The sequence below is a fragment of the Cervus canadensis genome, chromosome 24, assembly GCF_019320065.1.
Source record: "Cervus canadensis isolate Bull #8, Minnesota chromosome 24, ASM1932006v1, whole genome shotgun sequence".
Taxonomy (NCBI): Eukaryota; Metazoa; Chordata; class Mammalia; order Artiodactyla; family Cervidae; genus Cervus; species Cervus canadensis.
In genome coordinates this window covers 11,497,793-11,517,485 of record NC_057409.1, presented here as the reverse complement: position 1 = coordinate 11,517,485, position 19,693 = coordinate 11,497,793, and the positions used below count along the sequence as shown (strand labels likewise).

The 19,693-nt window shown below is 51.3% G+C and overlaps 1 protein-coding gene across 4 annotated transcripts in view; it reads right to left on the bottom strand.

Annotated features, from left to right (window-relative positions):
- Positions 1-19,693, bottom strand: part of PTPRU (protein tyrosine phosphatase receptor type U) — an 88,081-nt gene that overhangs the window by 19,098 nt on the left and 49,290 nt on the right. For 3 of the 4 annotated variants that reach the window (XM_043445391.1, XM_043445393.1, XM_043445392.1), the window contains 4 exons: positions 12,491-12,648; positions 1,883-2,073; positions 1,119-1,194; positions 567-643 (listed from right to left, as the gene is read on the bottom strand). In XM_043445391.1, the coding sequence (XP_043301326.1) occupies positions 567-643; positions 1,119-1,194; positions 1,883-2,073; positions 12,491-12,648 (502 nt within the window). Of the gene's footprint in view, positions 1-566; positions 644-1,118; positions 1,195-1,882; positions 2,074-12,490; positions 12,649-15,996; positions 16,027-19,693 lie in introns of all 4 variants that reach the window. The other variant, XM_043445394.1, reaches the window with a different exon arrangement.

The following is a 19,693-nucleotide window of genomic DNA, read 5'->3' as shown; positions in this document are numbered from 1 at the left end:
CTCCTGTAAAGTGAGGCCACGATGCTGACCACAGCATGGGGTGGTTGTCGGGAATATAGACAATTAAATATTTGGCATAAAGTGCTTAGCACAGTGCTTGGCACACAGTACCTGGTCAATTAACCTGAGTTTGTCACAGTCCAACATTTCCAATGCTCCCTGATGCCCCTAGGAAAAAAGCCCAGCTCCTCAGCCTGCCATTCGAGGCCTTCACAGTCCAGCCCCTGCCTGACTCAGCCTCACTGCGTGCCATGAGAAGCCCACCTCCAGCCTCGGGGCCCCTCACTGAGAGGGGACCTGTCCTCACGTCTAGGCCTGGCTGGCTGCCCTCTTGCCTCCACTCTGCTTCACTCACACCCCGACCCCAGGGAAGGCCTCCTGACAGCCGCCGCCCACCCTGTCCTCCCCACTCCGCTGAGCTCCCTGGCGCTGACGGCAGAAGGTGGGGGTGCTCAGGAATCCAGCCACATGAACCCCGACTTCTTCCCTGCCGGGTCCCGCCCCGCCTGGACAGTGAGCCCGGAGCGGCCGGGGCCAGTCAGCCGACAGCGGGGCGAGGCACTCACGTCTATGTAGTTGGCGTTGATGTAGTCGGCGTCGGGATCGCCCAGCATCGGGTGCAGTTTGACTCGGTGCCGATCATCTGGAAACACAGAGCACGTGGCCATGGGGCGGGCAGGGGCTGAACTGGGGAGCCCAGCGCTGGGGCGGTATGGGGGCGAGGCCTCCTGGAGGCCAGAGCCGGGGCACGTGCAGGGCAGTCAGGGAACCTAGAGACTCAGGGCTGAGGAGCAGGCCCTCCGTATTGCTGGAGGTAGCACAGGCCGGTGGTTAGTCGAGGCTGCAGCGTCAACAAGGCCTTGAGCTGCTCCGGCAAGTATCAGTTGTGTGACCCCGGGAGGGAGGCTTAACCTCCCAAGCCTCAGTTTCCTCATCTGTAAAGTGGGAGTTCTACTACATCCCTCGTCACAGGACTGCGGAAAACACTACGTCAGACGAGGAGCGTGGTGCTCAGCACCCAGCCCGGCCTGTGACAGGCCCTCCATAAATGGCTCTCTCCCTCTTCCCGCTTCCTCCCACCCACTGCCCCAGACCGCAGGCCCTCCCACAGGACTCACAGGCAGGCATGGGCTCCTGCCGGCCACCCTTGACCTTGTCTTTCTTCTTTGTAGCATCCCAGCCTTCAAAGAAGCTCTGCCAGAAGGGAAAGTGGTAGTTAGTGGCGGGAAGGAAGCCCCTCCCCTCCCAAGGGCCCGACCCTGTCCGCAGGAGGTAGGACCACGATTAACCCCAAGGGTTAAACTTGGGGCCTGAGATAAAGTCACTGTATATTCCTTTATAAGTGAGGGACTAAGTTTAATACCGAGCGGCGGGGTGGGGGGAGTGAGAAAAAGAGGGGGAAAGAGGTAATTATAGTTCAGACACATTTCAGAATGAAGGTCAGGTTTAGGTCAAATCCAGGTCTGAGCTGGGACGAAGGTAAGGGTGAGGGTCAAATTAAGTCCAGACGGAGGTGGGATGGGATTCAAGTCAGAGTTCAAATGAAGCTTAGGATGAAAGTTAGGGTCAAAGTCATACTGGGGTTTAGACTAGAGGTCAAGGTCAGTGTTGGTGGTCAGGCTCACATCAGGGATAGAAGGATCCTGGTAGGATCCAGACGGAGACCGACAAGATTCAGACACTTTTTAAGTCAGGGTTAGGATGAGGGAGAAACCAGGTCAGGCTGAGATTAGGGTCAAGGTCAAGGTCAAGAAATTAGCTAGAGATGGGGACTGTCAGGGCAAGGATCCATCTAGGGACCGGCTGAGGGCTGCCAGGGTCCACAGCAAGGAGGAGCCAGGGAGGCCCCAGCGAGGGGTCCCAGCTGGACGGGGCCAGGCACCTCATACTCCTGCTTGAAGCCATAGCCCTCGGCCGTCTTCATCTGGTTGATGTGCTGCAGGAGGTCGGCCACGCGCACCGCGGGGTGCAGCTGCCCGGTGTGATAGGGAGAGCCCTTCCGGCCGCACGGCCGCCGCGGTGAGCCCCCCAGGAGGCTGCTGGCCTCAGTGACCCCACCGCCGCGCTGGTCTCCTGCAGCCAGAGAAAGGGAAAAGGGGCTCCTGACGTGCACAGGCCCCAGCCGGGGGAACCCCACAAAGACTCATGGGGACTGAGGGAGGGAAGGGAGCATGGCCAGCATGGAGGACGCCTGGGTTGTTTGCTGGAGCCAGGCAGCTGGCTGGGCCTCCCTAGGTGACCCTGGACGAGCCCCTTCCCTGGGGCATCCCGGTCTTCCCACTGATAGAATGAGGGGGTTGGGTCATGTGACCTCCGGGGGCCCTTCTGGCCCGGCCTGTGGGCTGGGATCCCTGGTCCCCTCACCCTCCCGGGCTCTCCAGCAAGGGCCCCCTCTATGACTTCACACATTGCCTGCAGCAGGCAGCGCTCAGCAAAGTCCACAACATCCCCTCCTTCCTCCCCCTCTTCCTCCCAGGGAACAATCTGGAACACTGACAACTCTCAGCAATCACCCCATTCAGAGACAAGCAAGTCCCAGAATTAGCTGCTGTCGCCACCCCCTCCACAGATGAATGGGAAGCACCTGAATAGAGGCGTTTCTCCAGCGCAAGCATTTCCATTGTCAGCCTATGCGGCAGCTCAGCCCATGGGGAGCAGGTGGAGAGGTTCACGCTGCCCCACACTCCAGAAAACCATCCCCTCCTCGCAGACCACCACTCCCCGGCTCTCCTGGCCAGCATCCTCAAGGACATCCCACCCTGGTCCCCAAGATCAGGTCCTGGGATGGAGGAACAGCCCTGCTCAGCCACACCCAGCTTCCGACACTCACTCCCACACACTCAGCATGCATTCCCTTCTCCTGGCCTGGCCGAGGGGCAGGGGCTTTCTCCGCATGTCTCACCACTGTTCTCTGCCCAGCTCTGAGCCGGCAGGGGCGGGTGGAGGACTCCCAGCAGGGCCTTCCTTCCCAAACCTCATACGTGCTCTTCCTCTGCCCCACTCTCCCCGGATGTCTGCTGGACTCACATCCATCCTTCAGGTCTTGACTTTTAATTCTCAGTCTTGAACGGGCGGAATGAATGCAATACCGAGACAGACACCGCCACCCCACCCAGGGCACTTCCACTTCCCCAAACTCCAATCTCTGCCTCCTCAAATCGGGGAGACTGCGGGGCTCGCTTGGGTTCCACTTCCTATGCCAAGGTTTGAAAGCTGCTTCCAGGTAGAGGGGCAATGCAAGGCAGGCACTTGGGTTTGTTTCGCTTTTCTCAGGAATCACAGTGGCGGTCAGCCTGGTGCCCAATGTCTGAAAACAACTGTTTCATATGTTTTATCCAGATTTCCAGTTGCTTACAGCGAGAGGACAAGTCACATACCAGTTATCCGTGTGTGTGTGTGTGTGTGTGTGTGTGTGTGAGTTACTCATGTCTGACTCTTTGTGGCCACCTAATGCGAAGAGCTGACTCATTTGAACAGACCCTGATGTTGGGAAAGATTGAAGGCAGGAGGAGAAGGGGACAACAGAGGATGAGATGGTTGGATGGCATCACCGACTCAATGGATATGAGTTTGCGTAAACTCCAGGAGCTGGTGATGGACAGGGAGGCCTGGTGTGCTGTGGTTCATGGGGTCACAAAGAGTTGGACACGACTAAGCGACTGAACTGAACTGAACTGACTCTTTGTGACCCCATAGGCTGTAGCCTACCAGGCTCCTCTGTCCATGGAATTCTCCAGGCAAGAATGCTGGGGTGGGTTGCTATTTCCTTCTCCAGGGGATCTTCCCTACCCAGGGATCGAACCCAGGTCTCCTGCATTGCAGGCAGATTCTTTACAGTCTGAGCCACCAGGGAAGCCCACCCATTACACATTTGTGGTCAAACGCCTCAAGCCCTTCATTTTTCAGGTAGAGAAACTGAGATCTGAAGAGGACAGATTTGCCTACAGTAGTGGCTGCCCAAGTGTATTCCAGATAATACTGGTCGTGCCAGATGACTCGCGTATTCAACAAAGAGAAGGATAATGGGGAGGGGTTCTGTGTTTCAAAGGAGTTTGTGAAATTCTGGTTTAAATAAAAATAAGTAGGTTTTTTTTTTCCCCTGTGAAACCTCCCAGGGTTTCCAACAAGTTAGTGTGTATTTTAAATCTCCAAGAGATGCGTGGGAATAGCAAGGTTTCACCTCCATCTTTCACCACAGAAAGCTTGTTTGTTTCATGAAACATCCTCAGGGGAATAGAGTATACTACAGCAATTAAGAGACGGGATCTGGTGTCAGACAGGCTTCAGATCAAATCCCAGCTCTGCATGTAACCTTGGGGATGTTACTTACTCTCCAGAAATTTCCCTTTTCATATAGCAAATGAAGATTAAAACTGTTACTCTCCAATATGATGATATAAATATTCAATGTGCATGCATGCTAAGTCACTTCAGTCATGTCCGACTCTTTGTGACCCTATGGACTGTAGCCCATGCCAGGGTCCTCTGTCCATGTGGTTCTCCAGGCAAGAATACTAGAGTGGGTTGCCATCCCCTTCTCCAGGGCATCTTCCCTTGACCCAGGGATCAAGCCCAGGTCTCCTGCGTCTCCTGCACTGCAGGCAGATTCTTTACCAAGATTATGCATATGCAGCACCCAGCCCAGTGCCTGGCACATGAGCACCTGCAGATGGGACTGTGGACATCATTGGGAGTTTCCAGGAAAAGGAGGATCCCCTTGAGTCTCAGAAAGCCAGGCCAGATGGTTGACAAGAGGTGGCCTTTCTGCTCGGGTCCTTCTCCACCGTCAGATCCTGGTCCAAGACATGACAATTCTAAAGAGTATCCACAACAAGCACACAAGACAAGCACACAAATTTCAAGCAAAAAAAGATTTCTGCTGGTTTAAAGACCTCAGAGATGAAGGGGTCCCAAGTGTTCTTCAATGGAAACTGTGTTGACAGCTCCATAGAGACCTCTCCAGGCAGAGAATCCAGCAGCTCATCTCAGAGATCTTGAAAGGCTGAAAGTCCTGATGCGGCCTCACAAGTAGGCACGGAATCATCTGGCAGTGGCTGAAGACGAGAAAATGCCCTCACTGGTTGGAAGGAAGCCAGAGCCAAATCTGGGCAGCTTCCAGGTAAGCCCGAGAGCAACACAAGATGTTCTCCAAACAAGACCACCAGAGGACAAAGGATGATGAATGATGATGCTGCCAAGAAGACACTCCATTTCCTGGACCCAGAGAAGACACGTCCTTACTATTCTCACCCATGCATTCCATGGGATCTCTCTTCCTCTCTCCCTCTCTAATGCACACACACACACACACACACACACACCCTGAGGACTAGCTTGCCCACACAGCTGGAAGCCCCTGAAAGGGAGGATGAGAGGAAGGAAGGTAAGAGCCAGCCCTCAGCTTCGAGGTGGGCACTCAGGTGCTGGCCTTGGCTTTCTCCAGCTCCATAATGATTATGGGACAATTCAGGGGAGTAACCACTGGATGCTTGCTCCTTGGAAGAAAGGCTATGACCAACCTAGACAGCACGTTAAAAAGCAGAGACATTACTTTGCCATCAAAGGTCCATCTAGTCAAGGCTATGGTTTTCCCAGTAGTCATGTATGGATGTGAGAGTTGGACTATAAAGAAAGCTGAGCGCCAAAGAATTGATGCTTTTGAACCATGGTATTGGAAAAGACTCTTGAGAGTCCCTTGGACTGCAAGGAGATCCAACCAGTCCATCCTAAACAAAATCAGTCCTGAATATTCACTGGAAGGACTGATGCTGAAGCTGAAACCAATATTTTGGCCACCTGATGTGAAGAACTGACTCATTTGAAAAGACCCTGATGCTGGGAAAGATTGAAGGCAGGAGGAGACAGAGGATGAGATGGTTGGATGGCATCACCAACTCAATGGACATGAGTTTGAGTAAACTCCGGGAGTTGGTGATGGACAGGGAGGCCTGGTATGCTGCAGTCCATGGGGTTGCAAAGAGTTGGACACGACTGAGCAACTGATCTGAACTGAACTGAACCACTGGACAGCTGACGTTTTGCGAGGAGGACTGGAGGCCTAGAGGAAAGAACACTGGGCATGGAGTCAAAGAAGCCCGAATGTGAATTCTGACTCAAGTCACTTGACCTCTCTGGATCTCGGTTTCCTCATTTGAAAATGAGGATCCTCAGACTTCCCTCAAAGATAGGCACTCCCCCAATTCCCATCCACCTTTGATGAAGACAGGCCACCAGTTACGCAACCAACAGCATGCTATACTTCTCCTTCACTATCTGTAATTAGCAAGCAACTTTAAAGAAACACAACCTGTAACAATAGCTAACAATATCTAACATACTGAGGGCTTTCATATGCCTGGCATGATGCTTAAGCCATTCAATCCTTAGAATATCCCTATGATGTAGGTGTTATTGTTATTCCCCCTATTACATAGGGGCTTCCCTGGTGGCTCAGAGGGTAAAGAATCTGCCTGCAATGCAAGAGACCTGGTTCAATCCTTGGGTTGGGAAGATCCCCTGAAGCAGGGGATGGCTACCCACTCCAGTATTCTTGCCTGGAGAATTCCATGGACAGAGGAGCCTGGCAGGCTACAGTCCATGGGGTCACAAAGAGTCAGACACAACTGAGTGACTAACACTTTCCCTTTTATGGGCTTCACAGGTGGCGCTAGTGGTAAAGAACCCACCTGCCAATGCAGGAGACATAAGAGACACAGGTTTGATACCTGGGTCAGGAAGATCCCCTTGAGGATGGCAAGGCAACCCACTCTATATTCTGAGGCCCAGAAGAGTTAAGGGGCCTGCTCCTTAAGTGGCAGCATTAGGATTCACACTCAGGCCCATCTGACTCTGGGATCCTATTGTCTTCCCCTGTTTTCCTCTTCCTGATAAAAGGGCATTTGTGGTGTCAAATAAGGGGCATTTATTTGACAAACCATTTGGCCGGAACCCTCTGGTTCCCATAGTGGTCAAGAGCTCTGGAAAGATAAGATCCCAGAGGGTTTGAGGGTTGCAGGGCAGGATCAGAATCCACAGGGGCACATTCCAACAACTTGGGAACATCCCAGCTCAACATTTACTCAGCATGGGAAGTCCCTATTTAAAATTTCCATACTGAGGTTGCATCTAATCAACATGGTTCTAAACCACAAAAATCTGGCCTCACTGTTAGGAAAAGAAAAGTGGCGGCTAGACCAGGATGTGGCATAAAGAAAAAGAGAAGCCTTAAGACTGAGCTTCAGTCTCCTGAATGTATCTTGAGCTTCCCAGCCGTCACACCGTCCCCCTGTCCAGCAACCTGCCTTCAGCGTCCACCCCTCCTCATCGTCCATCAAATCTTATCCATCTCAGCTGAAACCCTGACCTCCCCTGCCCAAAGCTGTGTCTTCTCAAGACTATGGCAACACTAACTGTCCCCCCAGCTCCCCCAGCAGTTAGCCCGGTGCTGACTCTCCTGGGTCCATCTCACCTCCCAACTAGTCAGTGAGCTCCCTGGGTGCAGAGCCCATGTTTCCTGTCTCTCTCTGTCTCTCCCTAGGACTCAGCAGCAAGATGTGTGCCCACACCACCCCCACCTCCCACACCCCCCAAAACCCACTTGAGTTTTCAGCCCAAGCAGACCTCACCAGGTTGTCCTCCGTGCACTTACACATGCTCTTCCTCCAGCACAGATGCCTTTCCTTCCCTGTCTCTGCCAACCCAAACCCTATCAGGTCCACCAGGCCTGCGTGATACAGCTAAAATGGCAATTTGCAATTCAAAAAGACCTGCATTTAAATCCTGACTCTGCCACCTTCTGGCGGTTTGACCCATACAAGTGATTCTCCTCTCTGGGTCTCTGTTTCCTTGTTTGTAAGATGAAGAGTTGATTAACAGCTCCTATGTAGGGCTGTGGTGTGAATTTAATGAGGGAAGGTCACAAAGAACATCATGCAGACATGCAAGTCAATGGACTTGAAAGCATAAATGAAATGGACACATTCCTAGACAAATAAAACACTAAAAGTGTCTTGAAAAAATATAAAGCTTGAATAGCGCTTTATTCCTTTAAATAAATTGAATTAAAAGTTTTACATGTTTCCATAACGAAAACAAAAGAAACGGATTCTTTTGGTTTCACAGATGAATTCCACCCAACTTTCAGGGAGTTGGAGCCAATGACTCCAATCTTCTGTGATAAAAAAGAGACAAGATCGTGCATTTTATAAGGTGAGTAGAATCTGGATACCAGAAACCAGACAAAGATAACACAAAAAAGAAAAACTACAGGCCAATCCCACTGGGGAATACAGCTTTAGAATCTTGAACTATATTATAATTATACTAAATCCAATAATTCATAAAAAAATATTATGCATCAGACCAAGTTGAATTTACCCCAGGAATGGAAGGTTATTTTAACATTAGAAAATCTATCAACACAATACTGCAAAGCAATTATCCTCCAATTAAAAATAAATAATTTTTTAAAAAGGGAAAAAAGGAAAATCTAAAACTGTCACTCACCTCACTAACAAACTGAAGGAAGAAAAATGACATTATGAGTAGCATCTACAGAGTCAAACAAATAGACAAATATAACAATACAGAAATAGACTCACAGTCACGGAGAACAAACTAGGGTTTACCAGAGGGGGAAGGGGTGGGAAGAAGGGCAAAATAGATGAAGAGGATTTAGAGGCACAAACTACCAGTTATAAATTTTAAAAGCCACAGGGATATAATATACAGCACAGAGAATATAGTCAATAATATTGTAATAACTTTCCATGGTGTATAAATCTGCAAAAATATCAAATCACTATATTATACACCTGAAACTAACAATACTGTAAGCCAACTATACTTCAGTAAAAAAAGAAAGTTTATCAAGGTGTATGGATATAAGACCAATATCTATTCACACAAAAATCAACTGCATTTCTCTATATGACCAATACTTAGAAATACAATATTCTAAAAATGTACCCCATGTATGCTGGGAAAACTGGACATCCATATGCAAAAGAATGAAACTGGACCCTTATCTAACATCATACACAAAAATTAACTCAGAAAGGACGACAGACCTAAATGTAAGACCTAAACATAGGGCAAAAGCTTCATGACATCAGATTTGGCAAGAATTTCCGGGCTATGACACCAAAGGCATAAGCAGCAAAAGGAAAAAACAGACAAAATGGACGACATCAAAGTGTAAACATTTGTTCATCAAAAGATACTAATCGCAGAGTAAAAAGGCAACCCACAGAATGAGATAAAAATGTTTGTAAATCATTTATCTGATAAGGATTAATATCCAGAATAAATATAGAACTTCTACAACTCAACAGCAAAAGGACAAACAGCCCAATTCAAAAATTTTCCAAATAAAGTACACAAACAGCCAATAAATGCACGAAAGGATGCTCAACATCACATCACTCCAGCACTAGGGAAAAGAAAATCAAAACTATGAGATACCATCTCACATCCATGAAGATGGCTGCTATAAAACTTTTTTTTCTTTAACAGAAAACAAGTACTGGCAAGGATGTGGGGAAAACTGGAACCCCTGTGCACTACTAGGGGGAATGCAAAATGGTGCAGGCATGGTGGAAAACAGTATGACAGGCCCTCAAAAAATTAAAAATAGAACTACTATATGATCCAGCAATTCTATTGCTGGATATATACCCAAAAGTACCCAGAGAGATATTTGTATACATCCATGTTCACAGCGGGCTTCCCTGCTGGCTCGGACAGTAAAGACTCTGCCTACAGTGCAGGAGACCTGGGTTCCATTCCTGGGTTGGGAAGATCTCCTAGAGAAGGGAATGGCAACCCACTCCAGTATTCTTACCTGGAGCATTATTCACAATAGCTAAAACTTGGAAACCACCCAAGTGTCTATCAACTGGCAAATGGATCAGAAAAGCGAGCATATACATACAATAGAATATTATTCAGCCTTAAAAAAAAAAACGCAATTCTGGAAGTTCCTTGGCAGCCCAGTGGTTAGGACTCTGAGCTTCCACTGCAGGAGACACAGGTATGACCCCTGGCCAGGGAACTAAGATCCCTCATGCCACGTGGTGCAGCCAAAAACTAAAAGTTAAAAAAATTAATTTTTTCAAAAAGCAATTTTTTTAAAAGGCAGTTCTAAAAGATGCTATGGCATGGATGAACTCTGAGGACATTACACTAAGTGAAATAAGCTAGTCCCTAAAGACAAGTACTGCATGACTCCACTTACATGAGACAGAGTAATCAAAGTCATAGAAAGTAGAATGGTGGTGGCCAGGAACTGAGAAAAGAGGGAACAGGGAGTTTAATGGATGCCGAGTTTCAGTTTTACAAAGTGAAAACCAATCCTTAGATTCAATGCAAATTCTGCCAACAAAGTTTTCCAAGGAATTTGAAGAGATGATTCTAAAATTTGTAAGAAAAAGAACGAGGGCAAATACAGCCAAGACACCCTTGGTGAAGAACAAGGTTGGGAGGGCTTGATGTTTCAGATATCAAGACCTAGATACCTATGGTAATTAGCTAGTTTGGTATTGACACAGGAATCACCAAACTGGCCTATGATAAAGAACAGGGAGCCAAAACATAACCCATATATATATATGGAAATGTGATATACAATACGGGGTGGTTCTGCAAATCAGTGGTGAAAATATGAACTATAATACCTGATGCTGGGACAGTTGGTTTTCCCTATAGAAAAAAAAATAATAACTTATATCACATACAAAAATCAACTACAAATGGATAAAGATGTAAAAGTGAAATGCAAAATATTGAAAGTTTTAGAAAAAAGTAAAAAATGTCTTACGACCTTGCATACAGAAGAATTCATTAAACAAACACAAAAATAGAAATCAAAAAGGAAAAGACTGATGAACTTGACTAAATCGACACAAAAATCTGTTCATCCAAAGGCACTATAAATAACCAATGAAGATGAGCCACAAATTGGGAGAAGATATTTGCAATTCATAAGAGACAAATGAGTCTCATCCTAAATATATAAAGAACTCCTAAAAACCACTAAGAAAGCAACAGAAAACCAAACAGAAAATTAGGTAAAAGACATGAACAGGCATTTTACGGAAGAAGAAACCTGAATGGCCGATGATGATTTGCAAATATGTTCAACTTCATTAGTAATCAGAGAAATGCAAATTAAGACTATAGAGAATTGCCATCTTTACACAAACTAGTTTGGCAAAAGTGAAGAAGCCTGGCAAGTTTTGATCTCGATGTGGAGTGACGGAAACTCTTACACCCTGCTGCTAGGAATGAACAGAGGCAAAGACGCTTTGGAAAACAATTTGGCCCTGTCTCAGAAAGCAGAACAAGCACATACTTTATAATCCAGCAGCTCTTATTTCCAGAAGCTGCTGTGCAGGTGCATCTAGAGATTCATTTAAGAATGCTCACAGCAGCCTCGTTTGTAATAACAAGAAAACTAGGAACAAATCAAATGCCCGTGGATGGCAGGATGGAGAAATAAATTGTGATATATTCATACAATGGAAAACTATACATCAGAGAAAATAAATGAACTATAGCAAAACATCCACCTGGGTAAATGTTGGAAACATGGTGTTGAGCTGAAAAATAGAGAGCAATTTCATTTTTATCAAGCTCAGAAATGAGCGAAATTATAGACTGCACTGTTTGGGGACACATGCACACATGGTAAAAATTACTCCCCAAAAGCCAAGAAAGTTATAAACATAAATTTCAAAGGAATATTTACATCTAAGAGGGAGGTAGGAGCTATGAGAGACGCATTCAGATGACTTTCAAATTCACCAGGGGGCTTCACCAGTGTTTATTGTATTATTACGACTTCATGATTTTCCTAAGTATTCTATTTCCTTTTGTACAAATGAGCACTAAGTCAAATCAAAAGATGTGTGATAAAGCGATTGATGAGAAGTTCCTAGCACATACAGCTGACTCACTCTCCTCTCCCTGCGGGCCAGCCATAGCACTAAATGATGTATACCCATGCTCATTTAGTCTCCCAGCAGCACCACCAGCAAAGATCATCTTCATCCACATTTTATACATGAGGAAGCAGACAACCAGAGAGGGTAAGCCACTTGCCTGAGGTCACACAGCTCAGGGGACCAGAGATGCAAACCGAAGTCTAACTCCTGAGCACTTCCTTCCACACGGCAGGAAGGAGATGGCTCTGACTCCGCAGCAGTGCTCCCTCCCCTGAGTCCCCAGAACACTTCTCACAATTAACATGGGAACTCACACTCCTTTTAGATGAATCTGCGTCTAAGACCTCGATTTTCCTAAAGCTCCTCCAGTGCAAAGATAACACAGGTGCCTTCTCTGTATCCCCAGGGCCCGTGCTGGTACCCAGCAGGATGCTCAGTCCTGTTGGTTCGGGGTGTTACAGAATCCGCTGATGGGGGACTCTGTGCTGTTGGCTCAGGAGTCTGGGGCAGGAGCGCCTGGGGGCCACGAGGAAGGGGCAGGCACTCACCCCGGGGGCTGTAGCCGTGGGCGTCCATGAAGGAGAGGCCCAGCCGCTCGTCCTCCTGCAGGGTGCTCTGGTCCGTGAAGCTCCGGTCCACGGCACTCATCATGTGGGTCTTCTCCTGGCGGTAGTTGACGGTGGCCTTGGTCATGTTCACTGGCTTCCTGCAGAGGAGGGTTGATGGGAGACATGGGTGCTCAGATGGACAGGACAGCACCCAGAGGTGGATGGGGAGACCCGGCAGTCAGGGGCCTTGAGGCCAGGAGCCAGTCTAGAAGCATCTCTGGATGCTGAAGGGACTCTGGCCCCATCCTTTGCTCACCAGACCCGGAAAGCTGCCTCTTCACCCAAAAGGGACTGGGCGGGGTCCCTGATGCTGAGAAAGATTGAAGGCAGAAGGAGAAGAGGGCTACAGTGGATGAAATGGTTGCATGGCATCACCAATTCAACGGACATAGTTTGAGCAAACCCTGGGAGATGGCGAGGGACAGGGAGGCCTGGCATGCTGCAGTCCATGGGGTTGCAAAGAATTAGACACAACTTGGGGACTGAACAACAAGGGTCCCTATCCTGTGGACCTTTGCTGAGAGCAAGGGATGGAGCAGCAGTGGCCTCAGGCCGGGATCGGCCTCTTAACTCTCACTGGGCCTGAGGACTCAGGAAATGGGGAAGACAGTCACTCTAGGCCTATTTTGGTGTCACAACAATCACCGCATCCACCATTAGGAAGATGACTGCCCAGCTCCGGACCCTGCAGACCCAACACGTAACCTTCCTTCCTCTGGCCTCACCAGGCAGCTGCCCTGGGACCTCTCCCTCCTGCATGGGAAAGCACTGCAATTCTCCTTCAGGCAGAGAGTCTGGCTAGAGCTCGGCCAGTCTCAGTGTCCAGTGTCCAGCTGGCATGGAATAAATTCCAATCACGACTTTTTCTTACCCCCAGGATCCCCAGGATGGTCTTCCCACAGGCCACACTAGACTTAAGTAATCCACACAGCATCCATATTCCTGTCGCTGCCCACCATCCCATCCAGCTGCCGGAAGCAGCAGAGGGAAAAGGCCCAGTCCCTCCTGAGAGGGGGAGCTTCTGGAGAGGCCCCTGGGCAGGGACCCCTGCGCAGCCCATGTCTCCAGTCCAGTTTTAGATGTGGATGGTAGTTTGCAACCCTAGGGAACTCGGAGGACAGTGGGAGGGAGAACGGGGGTGGGGAGGCAGGGATCAAGGCTCCATGTCCGAGGGGCTGAAACACAGGGAAAGGGAAAGGATGTGGGAACAGCACTGAGACTGGAGGAGCGCCGGGGCCCGATCACAGGGAAGGCTTGAGTCCAGAGAGCCGTTCATCTGCCCAGCCCTACAGCATGCAGGACGCAGGGCAGACCTGAGAGGGGACTTCCAGGTCGTGCGGGCCCAGGGACACTGGTCATCGTGGAGAGGAAGAGGCCAGTGTGGGACTCCCCCAGAGAGACAGACAAACTCCACTCAGCCCGTCCTGGCTCCAGAGCTGCTGGGGGCAGGGGGAGGGACAGGATGACCTCTGGAGGCCCCTTCTGCCAGGACAACAATGTGTTTCCTGTGGGAAACACAGGAAAGAGGGCTCTGTGTCCGTGCTGGGGACCAGTGTGGTTATGCACTGCGGGGGGTGTGACTTTCCCAATCTGAGAGACGGCTCAGTGGGCCCAAGCCTCTGACTCCCACCCACCCTTCAGGCTCTGGATATCTCCCTCACTGTGGCCCAGGGCACAGCCAAAGACCCTTTGGGGGCAGATGAGAAGTCTCTGTGGCTGTGACCTTGACCATCAACATAGGACAGAAGGTGGAGGAGGAAGGGAGGTGAAGAGGGAGACGGGAGTGGGACAAGAGAATTAGGACACAGAGAAGGGAGAGGAGGGGAATAAAAGATTAATGACAAGGAGAGAGATGGGGAAAGAGACGGGGTGGGGGGGACAGGTCAGAACCAGCGACCACAGGGACGACAGACAGAGGGCCTCGGACAGAGGACAGCCCGTCAGGCTGGCTGGACCATGGTGCCCCAGGAGGACCCGTCCCGAGTGGATCCTGGCCCAGGAGGCAGTCTGCAGTGGTGACTACAGGGCTCTGTCCCCGCCCAGGCCTCCTGCTCTGCTTGGCAGAAGAACTTCACCCACCAACCAGCCAGATCCGCAGACAGGGCCAGGAGGCACACCTTGCATTGTGGCCTCCAGCTGACCTCAGGGCGAGATCAAGCAGATGCCGTGTGATATGGACACTCGGAAAAGTTCAACATTTAGATTCAAATTTAGTTGCTCTGTGACAACCTAGAGGGGTGGGATGGGGTGGGAGATGGGGGGCATATGTATACCTATGGCTGATTCATGCTGATGCAGAAAGCAACTCAATACTGTAAAGGAATTATCCTCCAATTAAAAAAAAATTTTTTTAAGAATATGAAAAGAATATATATGTGTGTGTAACTGAATCACTTTGCTGTACAGCAGATATTAACACAACATTGTAAATCAACTACACTTCAATAAAGTCATTTTTTTTAAAAAAACAGCTGCAGAGTGGAGGGAGCAGGCGAGCTGCCTTGTCAGGAGCTCCAGGAAAAGCTGAGTTGGAGGCTCCAGTGAGTTGACGGGGGTGTTGTTGCTGGAAAAGCCAGTGTGACAGTGGGTGATGTCGATAAAAGAAGAGGGTCCAGGGAGGAGGTGAGAGACCACTGTCCTCTGGGCTGGCCCGGGGCCACCTGAACCTGCTCTGCAAGGAGGGGACAAGCGCGGGTGCAGGGGAACGACCTGGAAGACTTGCAGGGTCAGAGATCCAGAGGCAGAAAACTGAGCAGCATCAGCAGGCCATGGAGTTAGAGGGGGGCCCGGGCTGTAACCCCATCTCTGCATGTCCTGTGACCTCTGACAAGTCCTTAACCTCCCTGAGACTCAGTTTCCTGATCAGTGAAATGGGGCGATCCCAGGGCCTCCTCTCGGGGTTGTTGGGTAGATTCTGTGTGAAGAACTGGGCCTAGGGGAGGCACCCAGGGAACGGTGGGTCTGAGGCGCTGGGCCCAGCTGGAGAAGAGCTGGCGGCGCCGGGAGCCGCATACACCGTGGGGAGAGCTGCCGTGTGTCTGCCCCCCCACCCCCAACCGCACATGCGCACACAGGCTGTGGACCCAGAGCCGGACCCGGGCGAGGACCTTCCTGGACGTGGACTGAGGTCTGATGTCGGGAGGTCCCGAGAAACAGGAGTGGCTTGAGACACAAGGGGATGCCTCGGGGTCAAGAGGACAGGAGGCTCCGGGAGGTCCAGTGACTTGTCTGGGGCGGCTCAGAGAGCCAGGTCGGAACCCGAGACTCAGCACAGACCCAGCACTTGTGACCCCCACACAGGAGGCCGGCAGGGAGGGGACGGCCAGCAGAGGAGGGAAGCTCGGAGACGGGGTGGACGGGTGGACGAGGGGTGGACCCCAGGGAGGGCGGAGGTGGGGGCGGGGCTCCCCAGGAGGGGCGGGGCCCCAGGCAGGGGCGCTACTTACGGGTAGTAGGAGTAGGCATAGTGGTTTCTCCTGGCAGCGTGCAAAGAGAACACACAGGTGGGCCACGGTTCGTGCACGAGGCGGGGCCCAGGGCAGCACCACCAGGGGAGGGGCCTGGTGCTTTCTCTGCTGGGGACCGGGCTGGCCGGGCACTGACAGGTCAGAAGGGCTTTCTCTGACCCAAGGGCTGGCCCGGCTCCTTCCAGAACCTTCCCCAAGCCCACTGCTGGCATGAGAAGGAGGTGGGGAAAGGGCCTGGAGGGAAGCAGAGCTTTCACACACATGTTCACAAAGAGAAATACTCACACATGCAGACACACTCACGGATACACACACTCACATAGAAACACATGGACACACTCGTGCACTTACAAACACTGACCTATGACATACGTGCAGATTCTCAGACACATGTACTCAAACACACACAGACACACACAGATACATACATACACATATATTCACAAACACACACTCACATAGAAACACATGGACTCACTCATGTACTTACAAGCACAGACCTATGACATACATGCAGATGCTCAGACACCTGTACTCAAACACACACACTGACACACACAGATACATACATAGACATATATTCACAAACACACACTCACATAGAAACACATGGACTCACTCATGTGCTTACAAGCACAGACCTATTACATACATGCACTCAGACACATGTACTCACACACACACTGACACACACAGATACACACACAGACATATTCACAAACACACTCACACACAGATGCCTGCACTCACACACTCGCGGTAACTGTGCACTCACCCTTGCAGACCACCCCACCGCAGTCCCCATGCCACCCCCCTGACCCCGCAGGCTCCCCGGCCCCTGAGGGGACAGGGGACAGCCCTCTGCAAGCTGGGAAGAAATGAGCAGCCAGGAAGGGGAGGGGGCTGGATGTCAGGACCAGCTGGGCCATCCTCACTCACCCAGACTGCCCCTGGGTGTGGGGTCCATTAAAGGAGCCGCGTGGCCCCCTCACGAGCACCCAGAGCACAGGTGGGCCAAGAGCCCTGACGGGCCTCGAGGCACCGGCAGTGGGGTCGCGGGGCAGGTCTGGTCCCCACCTCCCCGGTGGGGAACCGGGTCCTGGAGAGTCATGTCAGCCCATGGCTCTCGGGGGGTCAGCGAGAGTCCAGACCAGGCCCAGGACCCTGATCCCGGAGCCAGCCCCTCCTGAGGCCCCATCCAGGCCCTCTCGTCCACTCAACCGCCCCACTTCACCCCATCAGCAGGGAGGGGAAGGCAAGCAAAGGGGAAGGGAAGACAGAGGCCCAGCCAGGGCGGGAGAAAGACTTGTGGCCACACAGCAGGTCTTCCATCCCAGGGATAGAGTCGGGGTCCAGGGCCCTGAGCTGGTCATATGGCCCTGAGGGCAGGGAGATGGGCTGAAGGAGTGGAGTGGCATTCTTCTGGTCTCAGCTGAACTGTCATAACTTCAAAAGGGCCGATCCTAAGGACTCCCCCACAGTCACCAACTACATTAGTTCCCCCTTTACTCTCTGTCTACGCCTTCACCCTGGTCTTTTCACAATTTGTAATTATGCATTTGTGCTTTTTTTAGTTAATGCCAGGCTCCCCACCCATAGCCATAAAGCACAAGAGGACACCATCCTGGTTGCTTCTGCCCACTGCTGGATCCCCAGGGCCCCGGACAGTGCCCAGGGAATATGTATTCCCTCGACACAGATTTTATTGAACTGAGTAATCAATAAATGGAGAAAAATAACTAAAAGAACTCCACCTCTATGAGCTTCCATTTTCTCCTCTAAACAAGTGAGGTTAAAAATAATCCCCTCCCCGACAGCAAGCATGCACCCAGCCCTTCCCTGCCCCCTCTGCTTGCTGGGGGCGCGGGCTCGGGAGGACCCGAGTCATCCATAAGTCATACACAGAGGACCCGGGGGACACACAGGCAACGAGACAGAACTTCCTCTGCCCTCATGCAGTTCTCAGTCCAGCAGAGAAGAGAAACACAGAAAAGCCTGCGAATGTGTGAGTGAAGTGCAGGGTGGGGTGGGCAGAGCGGGGGAGGTGCCGCAAAGGGAAGTGGGGAGGGTCTCTGGAAGCAGAACCAAAGGATCCAAACAGCCTGGGGCACCCCGGAGGTCCCAGGGGCAGGTGCATCCAGCCTCACTCTCCAGGGGGCAGGATAAAGGAGCTGAGACCTGCTCCCTGCCACCTCCTCCCCACCCCAGGCGCCTCCTTCCTCCAATAGGGTGCGTGGGTCCACGGGGGCTCCCTGGGGGCTGCCTGCCCTCAGCAACCTCCCAATCTGTCCATTTCATCCACACCCCGGGTTGATCTGAACACCCCCATCCCTGCCAGAGCTGCTCTGCCCCATGGCACCCGTGGTGCAGACTGAGGGAGCCCTCGGGAGCACAGTGAACCTGGAAGGCCAGGTAGGACTCGGGGGAAAGCAGCAAGGGGCTACAGAAGGGGACTGAAAGGCTTTTAGAGGATCTAAGAAGGAATAGGGCGGGGGCAGGTGGCTACGGGGAAGGGATCCTAGAGGCTTCCAGTAGCAGCTGCATGAAGTGGAGAGTTTCCCAGTGAGGGAGGCCCTGGCAGCATCTCTGACCCATCCATCCTCTCCTGGGCCTGGCACTCTCTTTGCTGGGGTGGATGCCTTTCCTGACTTTGCTAGTCTTCTCTCAAGAGTAGATCTGGAGAGACTCAAATACCACCCGCAAGCCCCCAAATCTGACCCCTCCCTTACAGCCCTTTATCTGTGCCACTCCCCACCCCCCAGGGCCTCACCCCCTACAGGAACCTACTATGTGCCAGCCATGGTGAGGCCCTTCACATGCCCGGCTGTAAGGAGGATGAGCTTTGCAGTCAAGCCTGGGTCCAGTCAGGACCTGCTACTTAAAGTGACATGGGCGAGTCACTTAATAATAGTTTCCCAACCTGTGAAAAGGAACTTAGATCTGCTTTGTGGGTCAGGAACCACCCCCCCAGGAAGGAAAAATTCCCTGATGTCTCCCAAGTGCCGGAACAGTGCTTGATACACAGTAGGTGATCAGTAACTATGGTTCTAATGGGTGATGTGTGGAGAGCTCTTGGCACAGTGTAATACTCATTAAATGATAGTTTAAACGATTTTGCCTCAGGAAGCTTCACAGGGAACAATCAGAGCCTGATGCCCTGAACAAACCATCCCAGCACCCCACTGCTGGCATGCCCCCACCCCGAGACTCTCGGGGAGAGTCTCACTCCTGCTGGTGCCTGGCCTCAGGCAAGGGGGGCCCTGCCCAGCTCTCCCTTATCTCCCTGGATCCTGCTTATCTGCTCCCGACAGCCCAGAGACCCAGAGCCAACCCACCCACGTGTGCCCAGCTTGGCAGCAGCAAGGGCTACAGAAGCCAGAGCCCAGGAGGGAAGAGGGCGGAGCAGGCTCTGCCTCTGGCTCCCAAGTGACCTTGGGCAGGTCTCTGCCCTCTCTGGGCCTCAGCATCTCCATCCCTCAACTAAGGGGCTTGGACCACAATGTCCTGGGGCTGCCTGGTAGGGAATGAGGTGGGGCGGGGAGGGAGAGCACAGGGGTCTCAGAAGCCCACCGAGCTCCAAACCGAGACTCAGTCTTTAGTGCTCCATGTACTGGGCTCCCAGGAGGGGTTTATCTGGTGTTTTGAAGGTAGGTTCTGCTGCTTTTGGAAGACGGGA